The 17,653-nt window shown below is 50.1% G+C and overlaps 1 protein-coding gene across 2 annotated transcripts in view; it reads left to right on the top strand.

Moving 5' to 3' along the window:
- The window catches only part of zftraf1 (zinc finger TRAF-type containing 1), a 144,434-nt gene extending 127,875 nt beyond the window's left edge, over positions 1 to 16,559 (top strand). For both annotated transcript variants that reach the window (XM_059971600.1, XM_059971601.1), the window contains exons 3-4: positions 9,450 to 9,661; positions 14,115 to 16,559. In XM_059971600.1, the coding sequence (XP_059827583.1) occupies positions 9,450 to 9,661; positions 14,115 to 14,506 (604 nt within the window). In that variant the 3' untranslated portion in view covers positions 14,507 to 16,559. The remainder of the gene's footprint in view (positions 1 to 9,449; positions 9,662 to 14,114) is intronic.
- The last annotated feature ends 1,094 nt before the right edge of the window (positions 16,560 to 17,653 follow it).

Raw genomic sequence — 17,653 nt, forward strand, 5'->3', positions numbered from 1 at the left:
CCCCCTGCACTGGTGAGACCCAATGTAAATTGGGGGACCACTTTGTTGAGCATCATCTACCATAAGTGGAATGCCCCAGTGTCCAACTATTATAATTCCAGTCCCCAGCCCTGTTTGGCATGTTGGTCCATGGCTTCCTTTTCTTCCACGATGAGGCCGCTCTCAGGGTAGAGGGGCAACACCTCATATTCCATCTGGGTAGCCTCCAACCTGTGGCATAAACATCGACTTCTCCTTCCGGTATTTTTTCCCCTCCATCTTTCTTCTTCTGTTCCCCCCCACTCTGGTCTCTTCCTTCTTCTTCTCACCTGCCTATCACCTCACCCTCCTATCAGATTCCTTCTTCTCCAGCCCTTTACCTTTCTCATTCACCTGGCTTTGCCCTTCTTCTTCTCTACCCACCTTTTCTATTCTGGTGCCTTTCCCCTTCCTTTCCAGGCCTGAAAAAGGGTCTTAGCCTGAAACGTTGACTCTTTATTCTCTTCCGTAGATGCTGCCTGACCTGCTCAGTTCCGCAAGCAGTTTTTTGTGTGTTGAGAGGTGACTTTATCGAGGTGTACAATACAAGATGATAGGAGGCACAGCTGAACTGGACAGTCAGCTCTTTTCCCAGGGCAGAAATGGCTAATACAGGGGGCACAATTTTAAGGTGACTGGAGAAAAGTATAGGGGGGTATGTCAGAGGTAGGTATTTTACACAAAGTGGAGGGTGTGTGAAACACACTACCAGAGAGGGCGGACACTTTAGGGACATTAAGAAGCATTTGAGACTTTCAAGATATGTTTAGATAAGCATGAATGTGAGGAAAATGGAGAGATATGGACATTGTGTAGTCAGAAGAGTTTAGTTGGGCATTTGAATACTAATTTAATTGGTTTAGCACAACACAGTGGGCTGAAGGTCCTGTTGCAGTGCTGTACTGGGGCTATGAGGAGTTAGATTGATCCTAGAGCAGGTTAAACAGTCAGCACAGCACTATTCTGTAACATTTGGTGTTGTCTGTTATCAGCCCATTTATTTCTGTTCTCTTGATTACTTGTCACTCTTCATACAACAGTGACTGAGCTTCTTTGGCTATAAATGACTTGTGAAGGCACTGTATAAATACCGTCAACAACACACACAAAATGCTGGTGGAACACAGCAGGCCAGGCAGCATCTATAGGGAGAAGTCAGTCCTGACGAAGGGTCTCGGCCCGAAACGTCGACAGCGCTTCTCCCTATAGATGCTGCCTGGCCTGCTGTGTTCCACCAGCATTTTGTGTGTGTTGTTGTTTGAATTTCCAGCATCTGCAGATTTCCTCGTGTTTGCTGTATAAATACCATGTTCCTTCTGTGGAATGCACTCAAGTGCAATGTGTATTTGCTCTGTAGATATATACTGCGTGTATTATTTGATCGACTATGCATAGTAATCTAACGTGATTCATCAAATCAGGGCTGTAACAGCTGGTCAGATATAGGCTCTGTGGGAGAACTTGCCAAGGGTCAGCACTGGGGGCACTGTGCAGCTTAATGCACTGCTCTCTTTGGTGGAGCTGACCAGAGCCCTCAACCAGCTGCAGAGAGGCAAGATTCTGGGAATAGGTGGGTCAACGGTTGAGTTTCTCCAGGCCTTCTGGGACATCCTAGGGGCTGACTATGCAGGGGTATTGGGGGAGAGCATGGTGACAGGTGAAATGCCCCTCCGTTGGCACAGAGCAGTCGGGGCCTTGCTGCCAAAGAAGGGGATATCCGATGCCTGAAGAATTGGCACCCAGTATCCCTCCTGAGTGTGGAGTACAAGATATTTGCCCAGGCATTGGCGGAAGTGGTCCACCCTGATCAGTCCTACACAGTCTTGGGGTGGTTGATCCAGGGCGATATCCACCTTGTCCAGGATCTGATCCACCTGTGCTGGGAGGCTGGTCTGTCAGTCACCTTCCTCTCTCTCTGTCGACCAAGAGAAGTCGTTCGGCAGGGTGTGCTCTACAAGCATTTGGGCTCACATTCGACTGCTGTACACCACCACGGAGTTCCTAGCTAAGTCAACGGGTCCTTGACAGTGCCCTTGTGCTTTGGGAGGGGGGTGTGCCAGGGGTGCCCCATGTCGGGATAGTTGTACTCGGTTTCCTTTGCCTTTTCTGCACGAGGTTAATGGGCTTTGTTCTGCACAAACCAGATATAGAGGTTGTCCTGTCGGCTTACGTCAATGACATCCTCCTTATGTTCACCGACCTGGTTGACTTGCAAAGGATGCGAGACTACCAGCAGGTCTTCTCGGCCGCATCCTCTGCAAGGGTCAACTGGGAGAAGAGAGTGGGTCAGTGACAGGTGGACTCCTTACCAGAGGGGCTGAGGCCATTTGGGTGGAGCACCACGCACCTCCTGTACTTGGGGGTCTACCCTGAGCTTGACGGAGGAGACCTGGCGGGATTTGGAGACAAAAATCTCTGTCTGGCTTGGGAGCTGATCAGGCCTCCTTCGTGCGATCTCATACCGGGGGAGGGCTTTAGTTATCAAACAGATGGTCGCCTCGATTGTGTGGTACGGTGTTTGTGTCCAGGACCCAGAAGAGGCTGGTGGACTTCTTCAGGGGCAATAAAGGGCATTGGGTTTCTGCAGCTGTCCTGAGTCTTCCGATCATGGAGGGCAGTCAGTCCTTGGTGCACACTGAGCTGGCGGCTCTCTGTCTCAGGACCCTGCAGAGATACCTGTACTGTGACCACCCTCCAGGATGGCATGTGCTGGAGAGGCTGCCTGCAGGAGGCCACACTAATCCTGGCAGACAGCGTCAGCCAAGCCACTCTGAGGGAACTACCCCACTTCTACCGGGAACTGTGGAGGGCATAGGGTCTGGCTTCATCCAGCAGGGTGCCCCATTTGAGTTTTTCGGGGGCTGCTGCTGAGGTTTTGGGTATTTTAGTCCCACACTCCTCATATATGGGTGCCCAGTTCAGAGGGGTTGGGCGTGAGGAGGATCGCTTGGTGAGCTTGCTCCTTGGCCTGGTCAAGATGATCATTCACAGGACTAGACGGTGGAGGGTGCTGTCTGGGCCAACTGCCTGCCCCTTTTCCAAGGATACGTCCGTGCCTGGCTGTCCTTGGAGAGGGAGCACACGGTCACCATGGGCACATTGGGGGATTTCTGGGAGTGGTGGGCCCCACGGGTATTGACTGTTTTATAGTCAATAGTGACCATATTTTAATTTGAATATACTCACTGTCTTGTAAATATTGAATGTCTGTACCTTGTGTGATTATGTAAATAAACGTTTATAGTTTTGTAAAAAAAGAGAAAAACAAAGTATTTGTCTTCCTTTCATGGTATTGTAAAGTGTCGAGCAGATGTATATTGACAGACTCAAGATGCTGCAGATCCACCTAGAAAATGCTGGAGGAACTCAGGTCAGGCAGCATCTATGGAGGGGAATAAACAGTTAGTGTTTCGGGCCAAAACCAAAAATGTTGGCTGTTTATTCCTTTCCATAGGTGACCTGACCTTCTGAGCTTCTCCAGTGTTTTGTGATAGAGTCGTGTAATGGGATGTTACTGTAACTGTTGTTGATGTGGGTGAGGACATGGACACCAGCTGGGTATCTGTTTATTGCTGTTGCTGCTGGACCTCCCACCAGTTACCCTGGTCTCTATGTACTGAATATTCAACATTTAGGAATGACTGAATGTACACAGACCAGAGATCCAAGACTACAGTAAGCTGTAACCTTTTAAAGCCTAAATGTTGACTGGCACTCAGACCAATCACTGGGGGAGGGAGAGAGAGAGAGAGACATTATTTGTCACATGTACATTGAAACATACAGTGAAATACATTGTTTGTGTCAACAACCAACACTGTCTGAGGGTGTGCTGGAGGCGACTCGCTTCTGACACCAACACAGTACGCCCACAGCTTACAAACCCTAAAGCGTACGTCTTTAGAATGTGGGAGGAAACCGGAAGAGGAAACTCAAGATGGTCATGGGGAGAATGTACAAACTCCTTACAGACAGCAGCCGACCTTTTAACCTACTCTTAAGATCAATCTAACCCCTCCCTCCTTCATGACCCTCTGTTATTCTATTATCCACGTGCTTTTCTAAGATATCCCTAATGTACCTGCCTCTGCTGCCACCCCGTGGCAAAGCATTCCATACACTCACCACTCTCTGTGTAAAGAACTTGCATCTGCCGTCCCATGGATTCACTCTCCTCTGGCTAAAGAAATTCCTCCTCACCTCTGTTCTGAAGAGTCATCCTAGTATTCTAAAGCTGTGCTTGGTGGTTCTAGACTCCCCCGCTATAGGAAACATCCTCTCCACATTGCAAGAGTGCTACATCTTTTACAATGTTCTTCGGACAAATGACGCTGAGACTTCCCAGAAGATATCCAGGACTATTATTAGCTCTTATCCAGCAGCAGAAGATAAGATTTGCATTTCTGTGAGTGCTTGTGGTTTGCAGATCAGCTCCAGTCGCCAGTGACTGAGGAGGTGAAAGAAGATGTATGTTTCATTCTGTTGAATGATGTTCAGGTGGCAGGGCTGACAATTGTGTCCTGGAGCAGTAATCCAGAACTGGCTTCACATCTTGACAGTTGTAGAATTGTAATTTAATCTAAATATATCATAATAAAGTTGTTGTTGTGGTTTTGGAGAGGGTGCAGAAGAGATTCACCAGGACGCTGCCTGGTTCAGAGGGCAGGTGTTGGACAAATTGGGTTGCTTTCTCCAAAGCAGTAGAGGTTGAGGGGAGACCTGATAGGATTATGAGAGGCGTAGATGGGGTTCAGCGGCTGCCGCCTGCAGCCATCAGGCTGAGCTGGCTCATGGTTCAGCTTCTGGGAATCGCTTCTTTGCTTTTTTTTATTTGCACTATTTGTTCTTTCTTTATCACACATTGGGTGTACGTGACTGTCTGTGGTGTGAGGGGGTGGGGGTTCATGAATTCTGTTGTATTTCTTTGTGTTGTGACTGCCTGCAAGAAGATGAAAGATGTGTGGTATTCATACTTGGAACTTTGCAAAGGACTATCTTTTTCTCACAGTTCAAATGTCTAATACTCAAGGACATGCATTTTAGATGAGGGGGAAGGTTCAAAGGAGATGTGCAGAGTAAGTTACAGTGTCGTAGAACACTGTAGTACAGTAACAGGTTCTTCGACCCATCTACTCCTTACCAAACTCTTATTCTGCCTAGTCTCATTGACCCGCACGCCTGGTCTTGACTTTGGCTCCGTCCCATCCGTATACTTTAAAGACTTCTCTTAAATGTTGTTTTCAAACCCGCATCAACTATCAACTCTGGCAACTCGTTCCACGCTCCCAGGCTTTGTAAGTAGGCACATCAATGTACAGGGATTGGATGTTAGGCCTAACAGACAGGCACCACCTATCTCGTATTGTCCACAGTCAGGTTGAATCACATTGGCTGAAGCCTGTTTCTGTGAGAAGGGAGCAACCTCAGGCAAAAGCCAGGATGAATCATCCCCATTCAGTATTTTTGTTGAAGGCATTTGCAAACACCTGGTCGTCTTTGGCATTGGTGTTGTATTCCAGTGTGTGGAATGGTAGAACAGACTTGATGGGCTGAATGGATCTAATTGTGCTCCTATGTCTTATGGTCAAGTGCCGTTGAGACTGAGGATGTTCTCCACCCATTAGCTGTTTATCCATTCACAGATCCATGTAGAAGGGCTATAGACCTGTGATGTAGTCTGTTGTGAGGTGACTGCTTCTGCCTGTTGTGCAACTGTTTTAATTATAGTGCACGTAGTCCTGTGCTGTGTAGTTACCTCATTACACTCACAGCCTTTACAAGTGCTGGATATGGGGTTAGAGTAGGATAGAATGGATTTGACTGGTGGAAGGGCTTTTGTTCTGACTGAAGGTGAACAAGAAAGAGAGGTTTAGATAGAATGAATCCAGAGATGTACCTTTTTAATAGATCATCTGCAAACTCGGCCACAAAACCATCAGCCAAATCATTGCCATTAACATAAAAAGAACCGGTCCCAAAACCAACCCCTGCAGAACACCGCTTGTCACCGGTAGCCAATCCAAAAAGGGTCTCTTTATTCCCAGCCTTTGCCTCCTGCCAATCAGCCAATCCTCTATCCATCCCAATACATACAAAATGTTGGAGGAACTCAGCAGGGCAGGTTGCATCTATGGAAATTCAGGCCGAGATCTTTCCTCAGAATACTTTATCTTCTTTGGGATTCTTTTCAGCACCTTCCAAATTGCTCCCAGAAATATGGTGTCACCATGCTTTTGGCACCAACATAGCATACCCCAACCTGTACTGCAGGAGACCCAGAGCACCTGGAGGGTGCCTTTATTAGTTGAGGCATTGAGCTCAGAAGTCCAACTTTATAAAACTTTGATAAGGCCATATCTGGAGTACTTTGTACAATTCTGGTCGCCCCACTATAGGAAGGATGTTGAGGCCTAGGAGAAGGTTCAGAAGAGGTTTATCAGGATGCTGCCTGGTTAGAGGGCATCTGCTATCACGAGAGGCTGGATAAATTTGAATTGTTTTCTCAGGAGCATCAGAGGCTGAGGGAGACCTGATAGAAGTTTACAAGATTGACAGGCATAGATAGAGAATATCTGTTTCCAAGGGTTGAAATGTTTAATAACAGCATGCATTGAAGATGAGCGGGGGATGTGAGGGGAAGTTTTTATTACTTAGAGAACTGTGGATGCCTGGAATGCGCTGCGTGGTACTGTGACAGAGGCTTTGAGAGATGTTTGGATAGGAAGCTGGAGGGATCGGAGAGATTAATGTTTGGGTGTTTTTGGTTAGTTTTTAGCTGGTTGGCACAACATTGTGGCCAAATGGTATGTTCCTATTCCTCTTCTACGTTGGTGGGGATCAAACCCTGATCACTGATAGCTGGCACTGTAAAGTGCTAGTGCTAACCACTACACTCCTGTTCCGCCTGCTTCATTGGCTCCCTATTAATCATAATAAACATCTATTCACTCTTACAAAGTATTGCTGCAAATCCTCAGCTGGGCTGAACCCACAACCTGTCTCCAGAAAGCAAGTGCTGGAGAACACTGCCACCTACAGGTTTCCCTTCACTTCACAAGTCGGGAAGTTACGTTCAATTCTAGTCACCTCAAACAGGAAGGATTTCCAGCATTTGCAGACTCTCTAGTGTTTTAGAAGGACTTTGGAAAGAGTGCAGAGGTTTACCAGGATTAGAGGAGGATATGTGCTATAAGGAGAGGTTGACAAACTGGGGCACCTGTGATATTTGATTTTATGATACGGGACAGCAACAAGCCCTTCCTGCTGATCAAGCCCATACACCATATGTTAAAAATGCGTGTAGTGATCTTTATTCACCAAAGAAAAAACAGCGCGAGTCGCTCAGCACATTAGTGCAAGGGTGCTTATTAGGTGTGTCGAAAATCAAACATACTGAATAAAAATGCCAATAACATGAAGCAAACAGAATAATCGCTCCGTTCTCCATACTTATTCTGAACTCCTGGCAGCCCCTACCTCTCTCATACTCAGGGTGATGAGCTCCTTTTATGGGCACTACGACATAATTACTCACAAAGTTAATTTCAGACTACGCATGAATTATGAGTGACTATGCATATAATGCACCCATAATGTTACAATCATATTTCAAAATAAACAGATGTATCCACATTAAATATAGATTACAAACAAAATAGAAGTGCATGTGAGCAATTAACCTACGAACACACAGTGGTGTGTGGGAGGAAACAGACAGTGGTGGAATTGAACCCTGGTCCCTGTCTGTCGCTGTAATAGCACTTTGCTACCTTTCCCACCCCAGTATATTGATGTCTCGTTCTAAAGGGTGAGAAGGGGAAAATACAAAGGAGATGTGTGGGGCAAGTTCTTTAACACAGAGTGGTGGGGCAGATAAGATTTCAGAAACTCTTGGATGCGTAGAGTGAAGGGGATGGTCAAGGTGCAGGATTTAATTAGTGTGGCGCTGCATTGTGGGTTGAATAGCCTGACCTGTGCTTCTCTCCAAGCCACATCATCTCAACCTGCAAACACATCATGGACCCTTCTCAATTGTCTTAACCCTGGAGCTCCTTCCCCAATAAATACCTTCACTTGGAGGGGACTCCAGGGGCATTTAGAGATCGGCAGTAGATGGTTACCTTGATAAAATTGCCCAGCTAGCTGTTTTTATCTGCAATTAAAACATAGAAAACGTAGTAAGGGTCCCAGAACAGATCCCTGAGGCACACCACTGGTCACCCACCTCCATACAGAATATTACCCATTCACAGCCACTCTTTGCCTTCTGTGGGCAAGCCAGTTCTGGATCCACAAAGCAATTTCCCCTTGGATCCCGTGCCTCCTTACTTTCTCAATAAGCCTTGCATGGAGTACCTTATCAAATGCCTTGCTGAAATCCATATACACTACATCTACTGCTCTTCCTTCATCAATGTGTTTAGTCACATCCTCAAAAATCAGGCTGATAAGGCCCAGAGCCATCAAACATTCCTCATATGATAACCCTTTCATTCCTGGAATCATCCTTATGAACCTCCTCTGGATCCTCTCCAATGCCAGCACATCTTTTCTAAAATGAGGGGCCCAAAACCGTTTACAATGCTCAAGGTGAGGCCTCACCAGTGCCTTATAAAGCCTCAGCATCACATCCCTGCTCTTGGATTGAATGCTAACATTGCATTTGCCTTCCTCACCACTGACTCAACCCACAAGTTAACCTTCAGGGTGTTCTGCACAAGGACTCCCAAGTCTCTCTGCATCTCAGGTTGATGGATTTTCTCCTTGTTTAGAAAATAGTCGGCCCATTTATTTCTCCTACCTCCTTGATGCACTCCATGGAGGCTTCTCATCACCACCCGCTCAAAGGAATTTCACATAGCCGGTAAAAGCTGCCCAATCCTAAAAGTAAATAATGAAACAGTTGGCAAAATTCCATCTTCCCCAAAATACATTGGTGCAATTCTGCACTGCCGTCATAGAGAGCATCCTCACATCAGCCGTTAGTTACTGTCCGATTTGCTGCAGCACCGTTTCACAATATACAAAAACTACAGTGAGTTGTTGGGTCAGCAGAAACAGTGGCTGTCTACCATCGCTGCATGACTTTTATGGGTCTAGCACAAAAAGACGGGCAGGACACTACCCATCCTGCAAACTGCTGTTTCCAAAAGCTCTCTTCTGGAAAGCCCTTGTAGGGCTATTCCAATAAAACAAAGAACTTTACACCATCTTAAAACTTTCTTCCCCCAGGCAATTAATCTGATCAACCACTCTATTATCCCCACCCCGTCTATGATTGGTGCCACCATTTTGAGGCATTGCCTTTTGAAGATATTCTTGACACTGGGGAGGCGAGTGCCCATGAGTATTACACTGACTGACATGCGACCATGTTGCTCTTCAAGTTGAGTCATTTGCCCTCTAATGGTGTTGTTTTTGCCTTGTGCCAGGGTGATGCAGTGCAAGTATAAACGGATTGGGTGCCCGTGGCAGGGACCCTACCACGAGCTGACGGCTCACGAAGGCGAATGTGGCCACCCCACCAAGACCGGCAATGAGTTGATGGAAATCCTGGATGAGATGGACCAAAACCACAAGAAGGAGATGCAGCTTTACAACAACATCTTCAACCTGCTGAGCTTTGAGAAGATAGGGTACACAGGTAAGATCTTGCCTGCACCCCCAGCACCAGGAAGGCCACAGCAGAGATGCCCATCCCATTATGACGCTGAGACAAATCCTGGTGGGCCACGGGCAGTTTGGATAGAATCCATAAGACATAGGAGCAGAATTGGGCCATTTAACCCATTCCATCATGCTTGATGCCAGATCCCACACAACCCCATACACCTGCCTTCTCACCATATCCTTTGATGCCCTGACCAATCAGGAAACTATCAACTTCTGCCTAAAATATACGCATGGACATGGCCTCCACCGCAGTCTGTGGCAGGGCATTACACAGATTTACTACTCTCTGGCTAAAAAATTCCTCCCTACCTCTGTTCTAATTGTTCACCCCTCAATTTCAAAGCTGTGCGCTTTACAGAAACCATGCTGACTTTGACTTATTTTATCATTAGTCTCCAAGTACCTTGGAACCTTGTACTTAACAATGGACTCTAACACTTCCCCATGGACAGAGGCACATTGTGAGCCCCTGTGTGGGTCAGGGGCACCTTGCAGACCCCAGTGTGGGACAGGGGCACCTTGTGGGACGAGGTGTGGGACAGGGACATGTTGTGTACTGCAGTGTGATTCAGGGTAGGTTATGGACCCCAGTGTGGGACAGGGGAACCTTGTGGGACAAGGTGTGGGACAGGGACATGTTGTGTACTGCAGTGTGATTCAGGGTATGTTATGGACCCCAGTGTGGGACAGGGGCACCTTGTGGGACAAGGTGTGGGACAGGGACATGTTGTGTACTGCAGTGTGATTCAGGGTATGTTATGGACCCCAGTGTGGGACAGGGGCACCTTGTGGGACAAGGTGTGGGACAGGGACATGTTGTGTACTGCAGTGTGATTCAGGGTAGGTTATGGACCCCAGTGTGGGACAGGGGCACCTTGTGGGACAAGGTGTGGGACAGGGACATGTTGTGTATTGCAGTGTGATTCAGGGTAGGTTATGGACCCCAGTGTGGGACAGGGGCACCTTGTGGGACAAGGTGTGGGACAGGGACATGTTGTGTACTGCAGTGTGATTCAGGGTATGTTATGGACCCCAGTGTGGGACAGGGGCACCTTGTGGGACAAGGTGTGGGACAGGGACATGTTGTGTACTGCAGTGTGATTCAGGGTAGGTTATGGACCCCAGTGTGGGACAGGGGCACCTTGTGGGACAAGGTGTGGGACAGGGACATGTTGTGTATTGCAGTGTGATTCAGGGTAGGTTATGGACCCCAGTGTGGGACAGGGGCACCTTGTGGGACAAGGTGTGGGACAGGGACATGTTGTGTACTGCAGTGTGATTCAGGGTATGTTATGGACCCCAGTGTGGGACAGGGGCACCTTGTGGGACAAGGTGTGGGACAGGGACATGTTGTGTACTGCAGTGTGATTCAGGGTAGGTTATGGACCCCAGTGTGGGACAGGGGCACCTTGTGGGACAAGGTGTGGGACAGGGACATGTTGTGTACCGCAGTGTGATTCAGGGTAGGTTATGGACCCCAGTGTGGGACAGGGGCACCTTGTGGGACAAGGTGTGGGACAGGGACATGTTGTGTATTGCAGTGTGATTCAGGGTAGGTTATGGACCCCAGTGTGGGACAGGGGCACCTTGTGGGACAAGGTGTGGGACAGGGACATGTTGTGTACTGCAGTGTGATTCAGGGTAGGTTATGGACCCCAGTGTGGGACAGGGGCACCTTGTGGGACAAGGTGTGGGACAGGGACATGAGGTGTACTGCAGTGTGATTCAGGGTAGGTTATGGACCCCAGTGTGGGACAGGGGCACCTTGTGGGACAAGGTGTGGGACAGGGACATGTTGTGTACTGCAGTGTGATTCAGGGTAGGTTATGGACCCCAGTGTGGGACAGGGGCACCTTGTGGGACAAGGTGTGGGACAGGGACATGTTGTGTACCACAGTGTGATTCAGGGTAGGTTATGGACCTCAGCGTGGGGCAGTGTGGGAGGCAACTGTTCTATGTGAGGTGTTTGGAGGGACAGGAGGACTGAGGGGTTGGGAGGGACAAGGAGACGGGTTCAGAGGGACGGGGTCGGGGACTGAGGGGTTCGGAGTGATGAAGACGGGTTCAGAGGGATGGCGGACTGGGGGTGACTAAGGTTCAGAGGGACGGGAGCAGCAGGGCTGTGAGTTTCGGAGGGATGGAAACTGAGGGAATCGCAGGGACGGGAACTTGGGGAGACTGGGAGGTTCAGTGGGATGGGACAGAGAGGTTCGGTGGGAATGGGGACTCTCATTCAGTGCGACAGGGCACTGTGGGATTCAGGGGGCTGAGTGGTTTGGTGGGATAGGGGACTGAGGGGTTCAGAGGGATGGGGGACTTGGGGATCGAAAGGTTCAGGGGGACAGAGGACTCGGGGATTGAAAGGTTCAGGGGGACGGGGGACTCAGGGATTGAGGGGTTCAGGGGTACGGGGGGGGATCGAAAGGTTCAGGGGGACGGGGGACTCGGGGATCGAAAGGTTCGGGGGATGGAGGACTCGGGGATTGAGGAGTTCAGGGGGATGGGGGACTCGGGGATTGAAAGGTTCAAGGGGACGGGGGACTCGGGGATTCAGGCGGATGGGGGACGGGGATTGAAAGGTTCAGGGGGACGGGGAGTCGGGGATTGAGGGGTTCAGAGGGATGGGGACTCGGGGATCGAAAGGTTCAGGGGACGGGGGACTCGGGGATTGAGGGGTTCAGGGGGACGGGGACTCGGGGATTGAGAGGTTCAGAGGGACGGGGGACTCAGGGATCGAAAGGTTCAGGGGGACTCAGGGGGACGGGACTTGGGGATCGAAAGGTTCAGGGGGACGGGGACTCGGGGATTGAGGGGTTCAGGGGGACTTAGGACTCGGGGATCGAAAGGTTCAGGGGGACGGGGGACTCGGGAATCGAAAGGTTCAGGGGGACGGGGACTCGGGGACTGAGGGGTTCAGGGGGACGGGGGATTGAGGGGTTCAGGGGGACAGGGGACTCGGGGATCGAAAGGTTCAGAGGGACGGAGGACTCAGGGATCGAAAGGTTCAGAGGGACGGGGGACTTGGGGATTGAGGGGTTCAGAGGGACGGGGGATTGAGGGGTTCAGGGGGACAGGGGACTCGGGGATCGAAAGGTTCAGGGGGACTTAGGACTCGGGGATCGAAAGGTTCAGGGGGACGGGGGACTCGGGGACTGAGGGGTTCAGGGGGACGGGGGATTGAGGGGTTCAGGGGGACAGGGGACTCGGGGATCGAAAGGTTCAGAGGGACGGAGGACTCGGGGATCGAAAGGTTCAGAGGGACGGGGGACTCAGGGATTGAAAGGTTCAGAGGGACTGGGGACTCGGGGATTGAGGGTTTCAGGGGGACGGGGACTCGGGGATCGAAAGGTTCAGAGGGACGGGGACTCGGGGATTGAGGGTTTCAGGGGGACGGGGACTCGGGGATTGAAAGGTTCAGGGGGACGGGGACTCGGGGATTGAGGGGTTCAGGTGGAATGGGAATTGGGGATTGAAAGGTTCAGGGGGACGGAGGACTCAGGGATCGAAAGGTTCAGGGGGACGGGGACTCGGGGATTGAGGGGTTCAGGGGGACGGGGACTCGGGGATTGAGGGGTTCAGGGGGACGGGGGATTGAGGGGTTCAGGGGGACGGGGACTCGTGGATTGAAAGGTTCAGGGGGACGGAGGACTCAGGGATCGAAAGGTTCAGGGGGACGGGGGACTTGGGGACTGAGGGGTTCAGGGGGACAGGGGACTCGGGGTTTGAGGGGTTCAGGGGGACGGGGGACTCGGGGATCGAAAGGTTCAGAGGGACGGAGGACTCGGGGATTGAAAGGTTCAGGGGACGGGGGACGGGGACTGAGGGGTTCAGGGGGACGGAGGACTCGGGGATCGAAAGGTTCAGGGGACGGGGGACTCAGGGATTGAGGGGTTCAGGGGGACAGAGGACTCAGGGATCGAAAGGTTCAGGGGGACGGGGGACTCGGGGATTGGAAGGTTCAGGGGGACGGGGACTCGGGGATTGGAAGGTTCAGGGGGACGGAGGACTCGGGGATTGAGGGGTTCAGGGGGACGGAGGACTCGGGGATTGAGGGGTTCAGGGGGACGGAGGACTCGGGGATCGAAAGGTTCAGGGGGACGGGGGACTCGGGGATTGGAAGGTTCAGGGGATGGGGACTCGGGGATTGGAAGGTTCAGGGGGACGGAGGACTCGGGGATTGAGGGGTTCAGGGGGACGGAGGACGGGGATTGAGGGGTTCAGGGGACGGAGGACTTGGGGATTGGAAAGTTCAGGGGGCGGAGGACTCGGGGATTGAGGGGTTCAGGGGGACGGGGACTCGGGGATCGAAAGGTTCAGGGGGTCGGGGGACTCAGGGACCGAAAGGTTCAGGGGGATGGGAGACTTGGGGACTGAGGGGTTTGGAGGGGTTTCCATTCATTTGTAGATGTCCACTTCTTTGGCAGAAGTCCAGTTCCGGCCTTACCGAACGGATGACTTTATCACGCGGCTATACTATGAGACGCCCCGCTTCACCGTACTCAACCAGACGTGGGTGCTGAAGGCGCGTGTCAACGACTCGGAACGCAACCCCAACCTGTCCTGCAAGCGCACCCTCTCGTTTCAGCTGATCCTCAAGAGCAAGGTCAACTCCCCAATGGAATGTTCCTTCCTGCTGCTCAAAGGTCCCTACGACGACGTCAAAATCAACCCCGTCATCTACCACTTCGCCTTCACCAACGAGATGAACGAAACAGACTATTTACCGTTGCCCATCATAGACTCGGTCGAATGCAACAAACTGCTGGCGGCCAAAAACATTAACCTGAGGCTCTTTATATTTCAGATTCAGAAGTAGGAGCAGTGGGTGGGTTGTGGGGGTGTGGGGAAAAGGGTGGCAACTGAACGGATTGGCATCATTGAACCATAGTACCTCGAGAACACCTGTCAACACCAGTCTGATGTTCAAAACACAAGGAGAATCCTTCAGAAGGGACAAAAATAACAAATATCTGCTCACTGCATGTGATCGTAACTACCCAAGACTTGAAACAGTTCATGGATTTGTTCAGTAGCCTTTGTAAGATGGTTGTAGTGGTAGTGGGAGAGGGCAGCGTCGGAATTGAGAATCACTGTTGTGGTGATGAGTGGTCAGAATCTGTCTTCACGTGCCAACCAGTGGCCCTCCCTCCTCTACGTCCTGGCTAGTTCTCTGAATGACCAACCACAGTTGGGTGTCGTTTCCCCTTCCAACACTCCTGTCCTCTCTCCTGTCCCCTTTCTCTGCTCCCTGCCCGCAGGAGAGTCTCCTCAGACCAAAAACATTCCGCTGGCCAACTCCTACAAAGATCGTCCCACTCACCAATCCCACTTGTGTGAGGGAGACTGACGTGTGCTGGGTGGGTACGTAAACCCTAAGGATGTAGACTCAGGAGAGAATCACCTAGCTAAGCTGAGAAATGCACAGAGGCTGATCAGCTCCTCGTGATCATGCTGGCAGAGGAATCCTGCTTCCAGCACTCATCAAAGGTGAAGGTTTAGTACGTCCCAGCTACTGTTTAAATGTGATGAGGCTTTGCGCCATCTCCGTCCTTACGGCCAGCATTTTCCAGACCTCCACACCTGTAGCTTATTGTCTATTGAGTCCTTTTGTGTATCATCTTGAATCTCAACTTGTGGATTTCTCCCGTCTGGGTCACTCAGATTTGACCATAATAGCAGTGGGCATCCCAGGCTATTCTGGTGGTCATATAGACCAATAAACACCCTTGATGACGAACGGTCCCCCCGCCTCCCCGGTCACACTGCTAGGGTGTGGCAACCACAGGGCAAATGTACAGCAGCTGGTCTCATTGAGATCGCACACGAGGACTGCAACCATGGCTAGTCTGCAATCCGTGAATGAGCACCTGTGAAAAAGCAAGTGACCTTCACCCTTGTGTGTTCAAAACAATTTACATCCAATATCTGTTACGCCGGTCTACGGCACACAACAGGCCATCTGTCCCACCGAGGCTGTGTCATCATTTCTGCTTCCCTTCCACCGGCCTCTGCCCACCTCCGTTCATCTCAACCCGGAATCAATCCTTCTACTCCCAGCCTCCCCAGAACCCCACGTGCCACACTCTCTCTCCCCGCTCTCCAAGGGTAGGGGGTATTCTTGAATCCCAGCTCAGCTTATAGTCTGTCATCTTATATTTATGTTTTATTGTATTGGCCTCCCCACCGGTGGAAGCAGTTTTCCTGCATATGCCTTGTGAAACACCCTTCCCTAACCTCGATGGCCGTCATCAGGTCACCTTTTAACCCCCTTCCAGAGGAAAGAGCACTAAACTTTTCAGAATTTTTCTCAATAGTTAAAATGTTTTTAACACCCCCGTCCCTCCCATTCCGTGCTGTTAACCTGAATACGTAACGATTTGCCGTTGTCACTACATGACCATTCTGGGCAGTTAGCAGGAAGGTGCCCTTACCCTGATTAGACCAGTGACTCCATGAATACATAGTGTCCTTGCATGGACTGGATGGGCTGAAGGGCCTATGACTCTATGGTTACACAGGGATTAACTACAGTTACAGAGCATCACCTGAACTAGGCACCCAGGACAGTAAGATTTGTCACCGTGTTGATCGGATTGTATCACCACAACTGCTGTTGTGACCAGCACTTTAACCCTCCCACGCCTTGCTGACCAGAACTCTGTCCAGTTGCACAACGAATGGTTTTAACCAGCCCCTTTTAATCTTTGTCCCACTGAACTGGAACTCTGAATGGTTAAAGAAGCAATTGGTACGGAGGCTCTGGGGTCTTGTCTGGTACCAAAACGATAGTGTTGGTTCTTACCATTTATTTTCTGTACCCACTTGTATTGTATAGTTCAAATATCATAAAATCTAGATTATAATTCGCACTGGTGTATAAGTCACTCAGCCCGCATTGGGTCACCACAGAAAGCGTGCAAAAGTCCTGGATATTCGGTCTGTCAGCCTTGTATCTTATTTTTATTACTAAATGTTTGTTTCTGACTAATCCTCACTGACCCCAAACATTTACAGAAAGGGCAGGTGACACGGCAGGGACATTTCACAGTGAAAGGTCAAGTTCAGGTGGACCTTACCAATCTGTTATGAAGGAGGACACAGGCTAACTTGGGTTGTTTTCTCTGGAGTGGCGGAGGCTGAGGGGAGATCTACAAGACTATGAAAGGCATAAATAGAGTAGACAGACAGTATCTTTTTCACAGGCTTGAATTGTCCAGTACCAGAGGGTATGCATCTAAGGTGTGAGGGGGTAATTTCAAAGGAGATGTGAGGGACAAGTTGTTTTTGCACAGGGTGGTGGGTGCCTGAAATGCAATACCTGGGGTGGTGGGTGAGGCAGAGACATTAGGGACTTTAAAGAAATGTTTAGATAGGCACATGAATGTGAGGGAAATGGAGAGAGAGGGACCTTGTGTAGGCAGAAGAGATGTAGGTGAGGGTGATGAAGGGACTGGAACATTAGAAACATAGAAAACCTACAGCACAATACAGGACCTTCGGCCCACAAAGCTGTGCCGAACATGTCCTTACCTTAGAAATTACCTAGGGTTACCCATAGCCCTTTATTTTTCTAAGCTCCATGTACCTATCTAAAAGCTTCGTAAAAGACCCTATTGCATCCACCTCCACCACCGTTGCCGGCAGCCCATTCCACATACTCACCACTCTGAGTAAAAAACTTACCCTTGACATCTCCTCTGTACCTACTCCCTAGCAACTTAAACTTGTATCATCTTGTGGCACCCATTTCAGCCCTAGGAAAAAGCCTCTGACTATCCACATGATCAATGCCTCTCATCATCTTATACACCTCTTATCAGGTCACCTCTCATCCTCCATTGCTCCAAGGAGAAAAGGCCGAGTTCACTCAACCTATTCTCATAAGGCATGCTCCCCAATCCAGGCAACATCCTTTTCTCTGCACCTTTTCTATGGCTTCCACATCCTTCTTGTAGTGAGTCAA

The sequence above is a fragment of the Hypanus sabinus genome, chromosome 6, assembly GCF_030144855.1.
Source record: "Hypanus sabinus isolate sHypSab1 chromosome 6, sHypSab1.hap1, whole genome shotgun sequence".
Taxonomy (NCBI): Eukaryota; Metazoa; Chordata; class Chondrichthyes; order Myliobatiformes; family Dasyatidae; genus Hypanus; species Hypanus sabinus.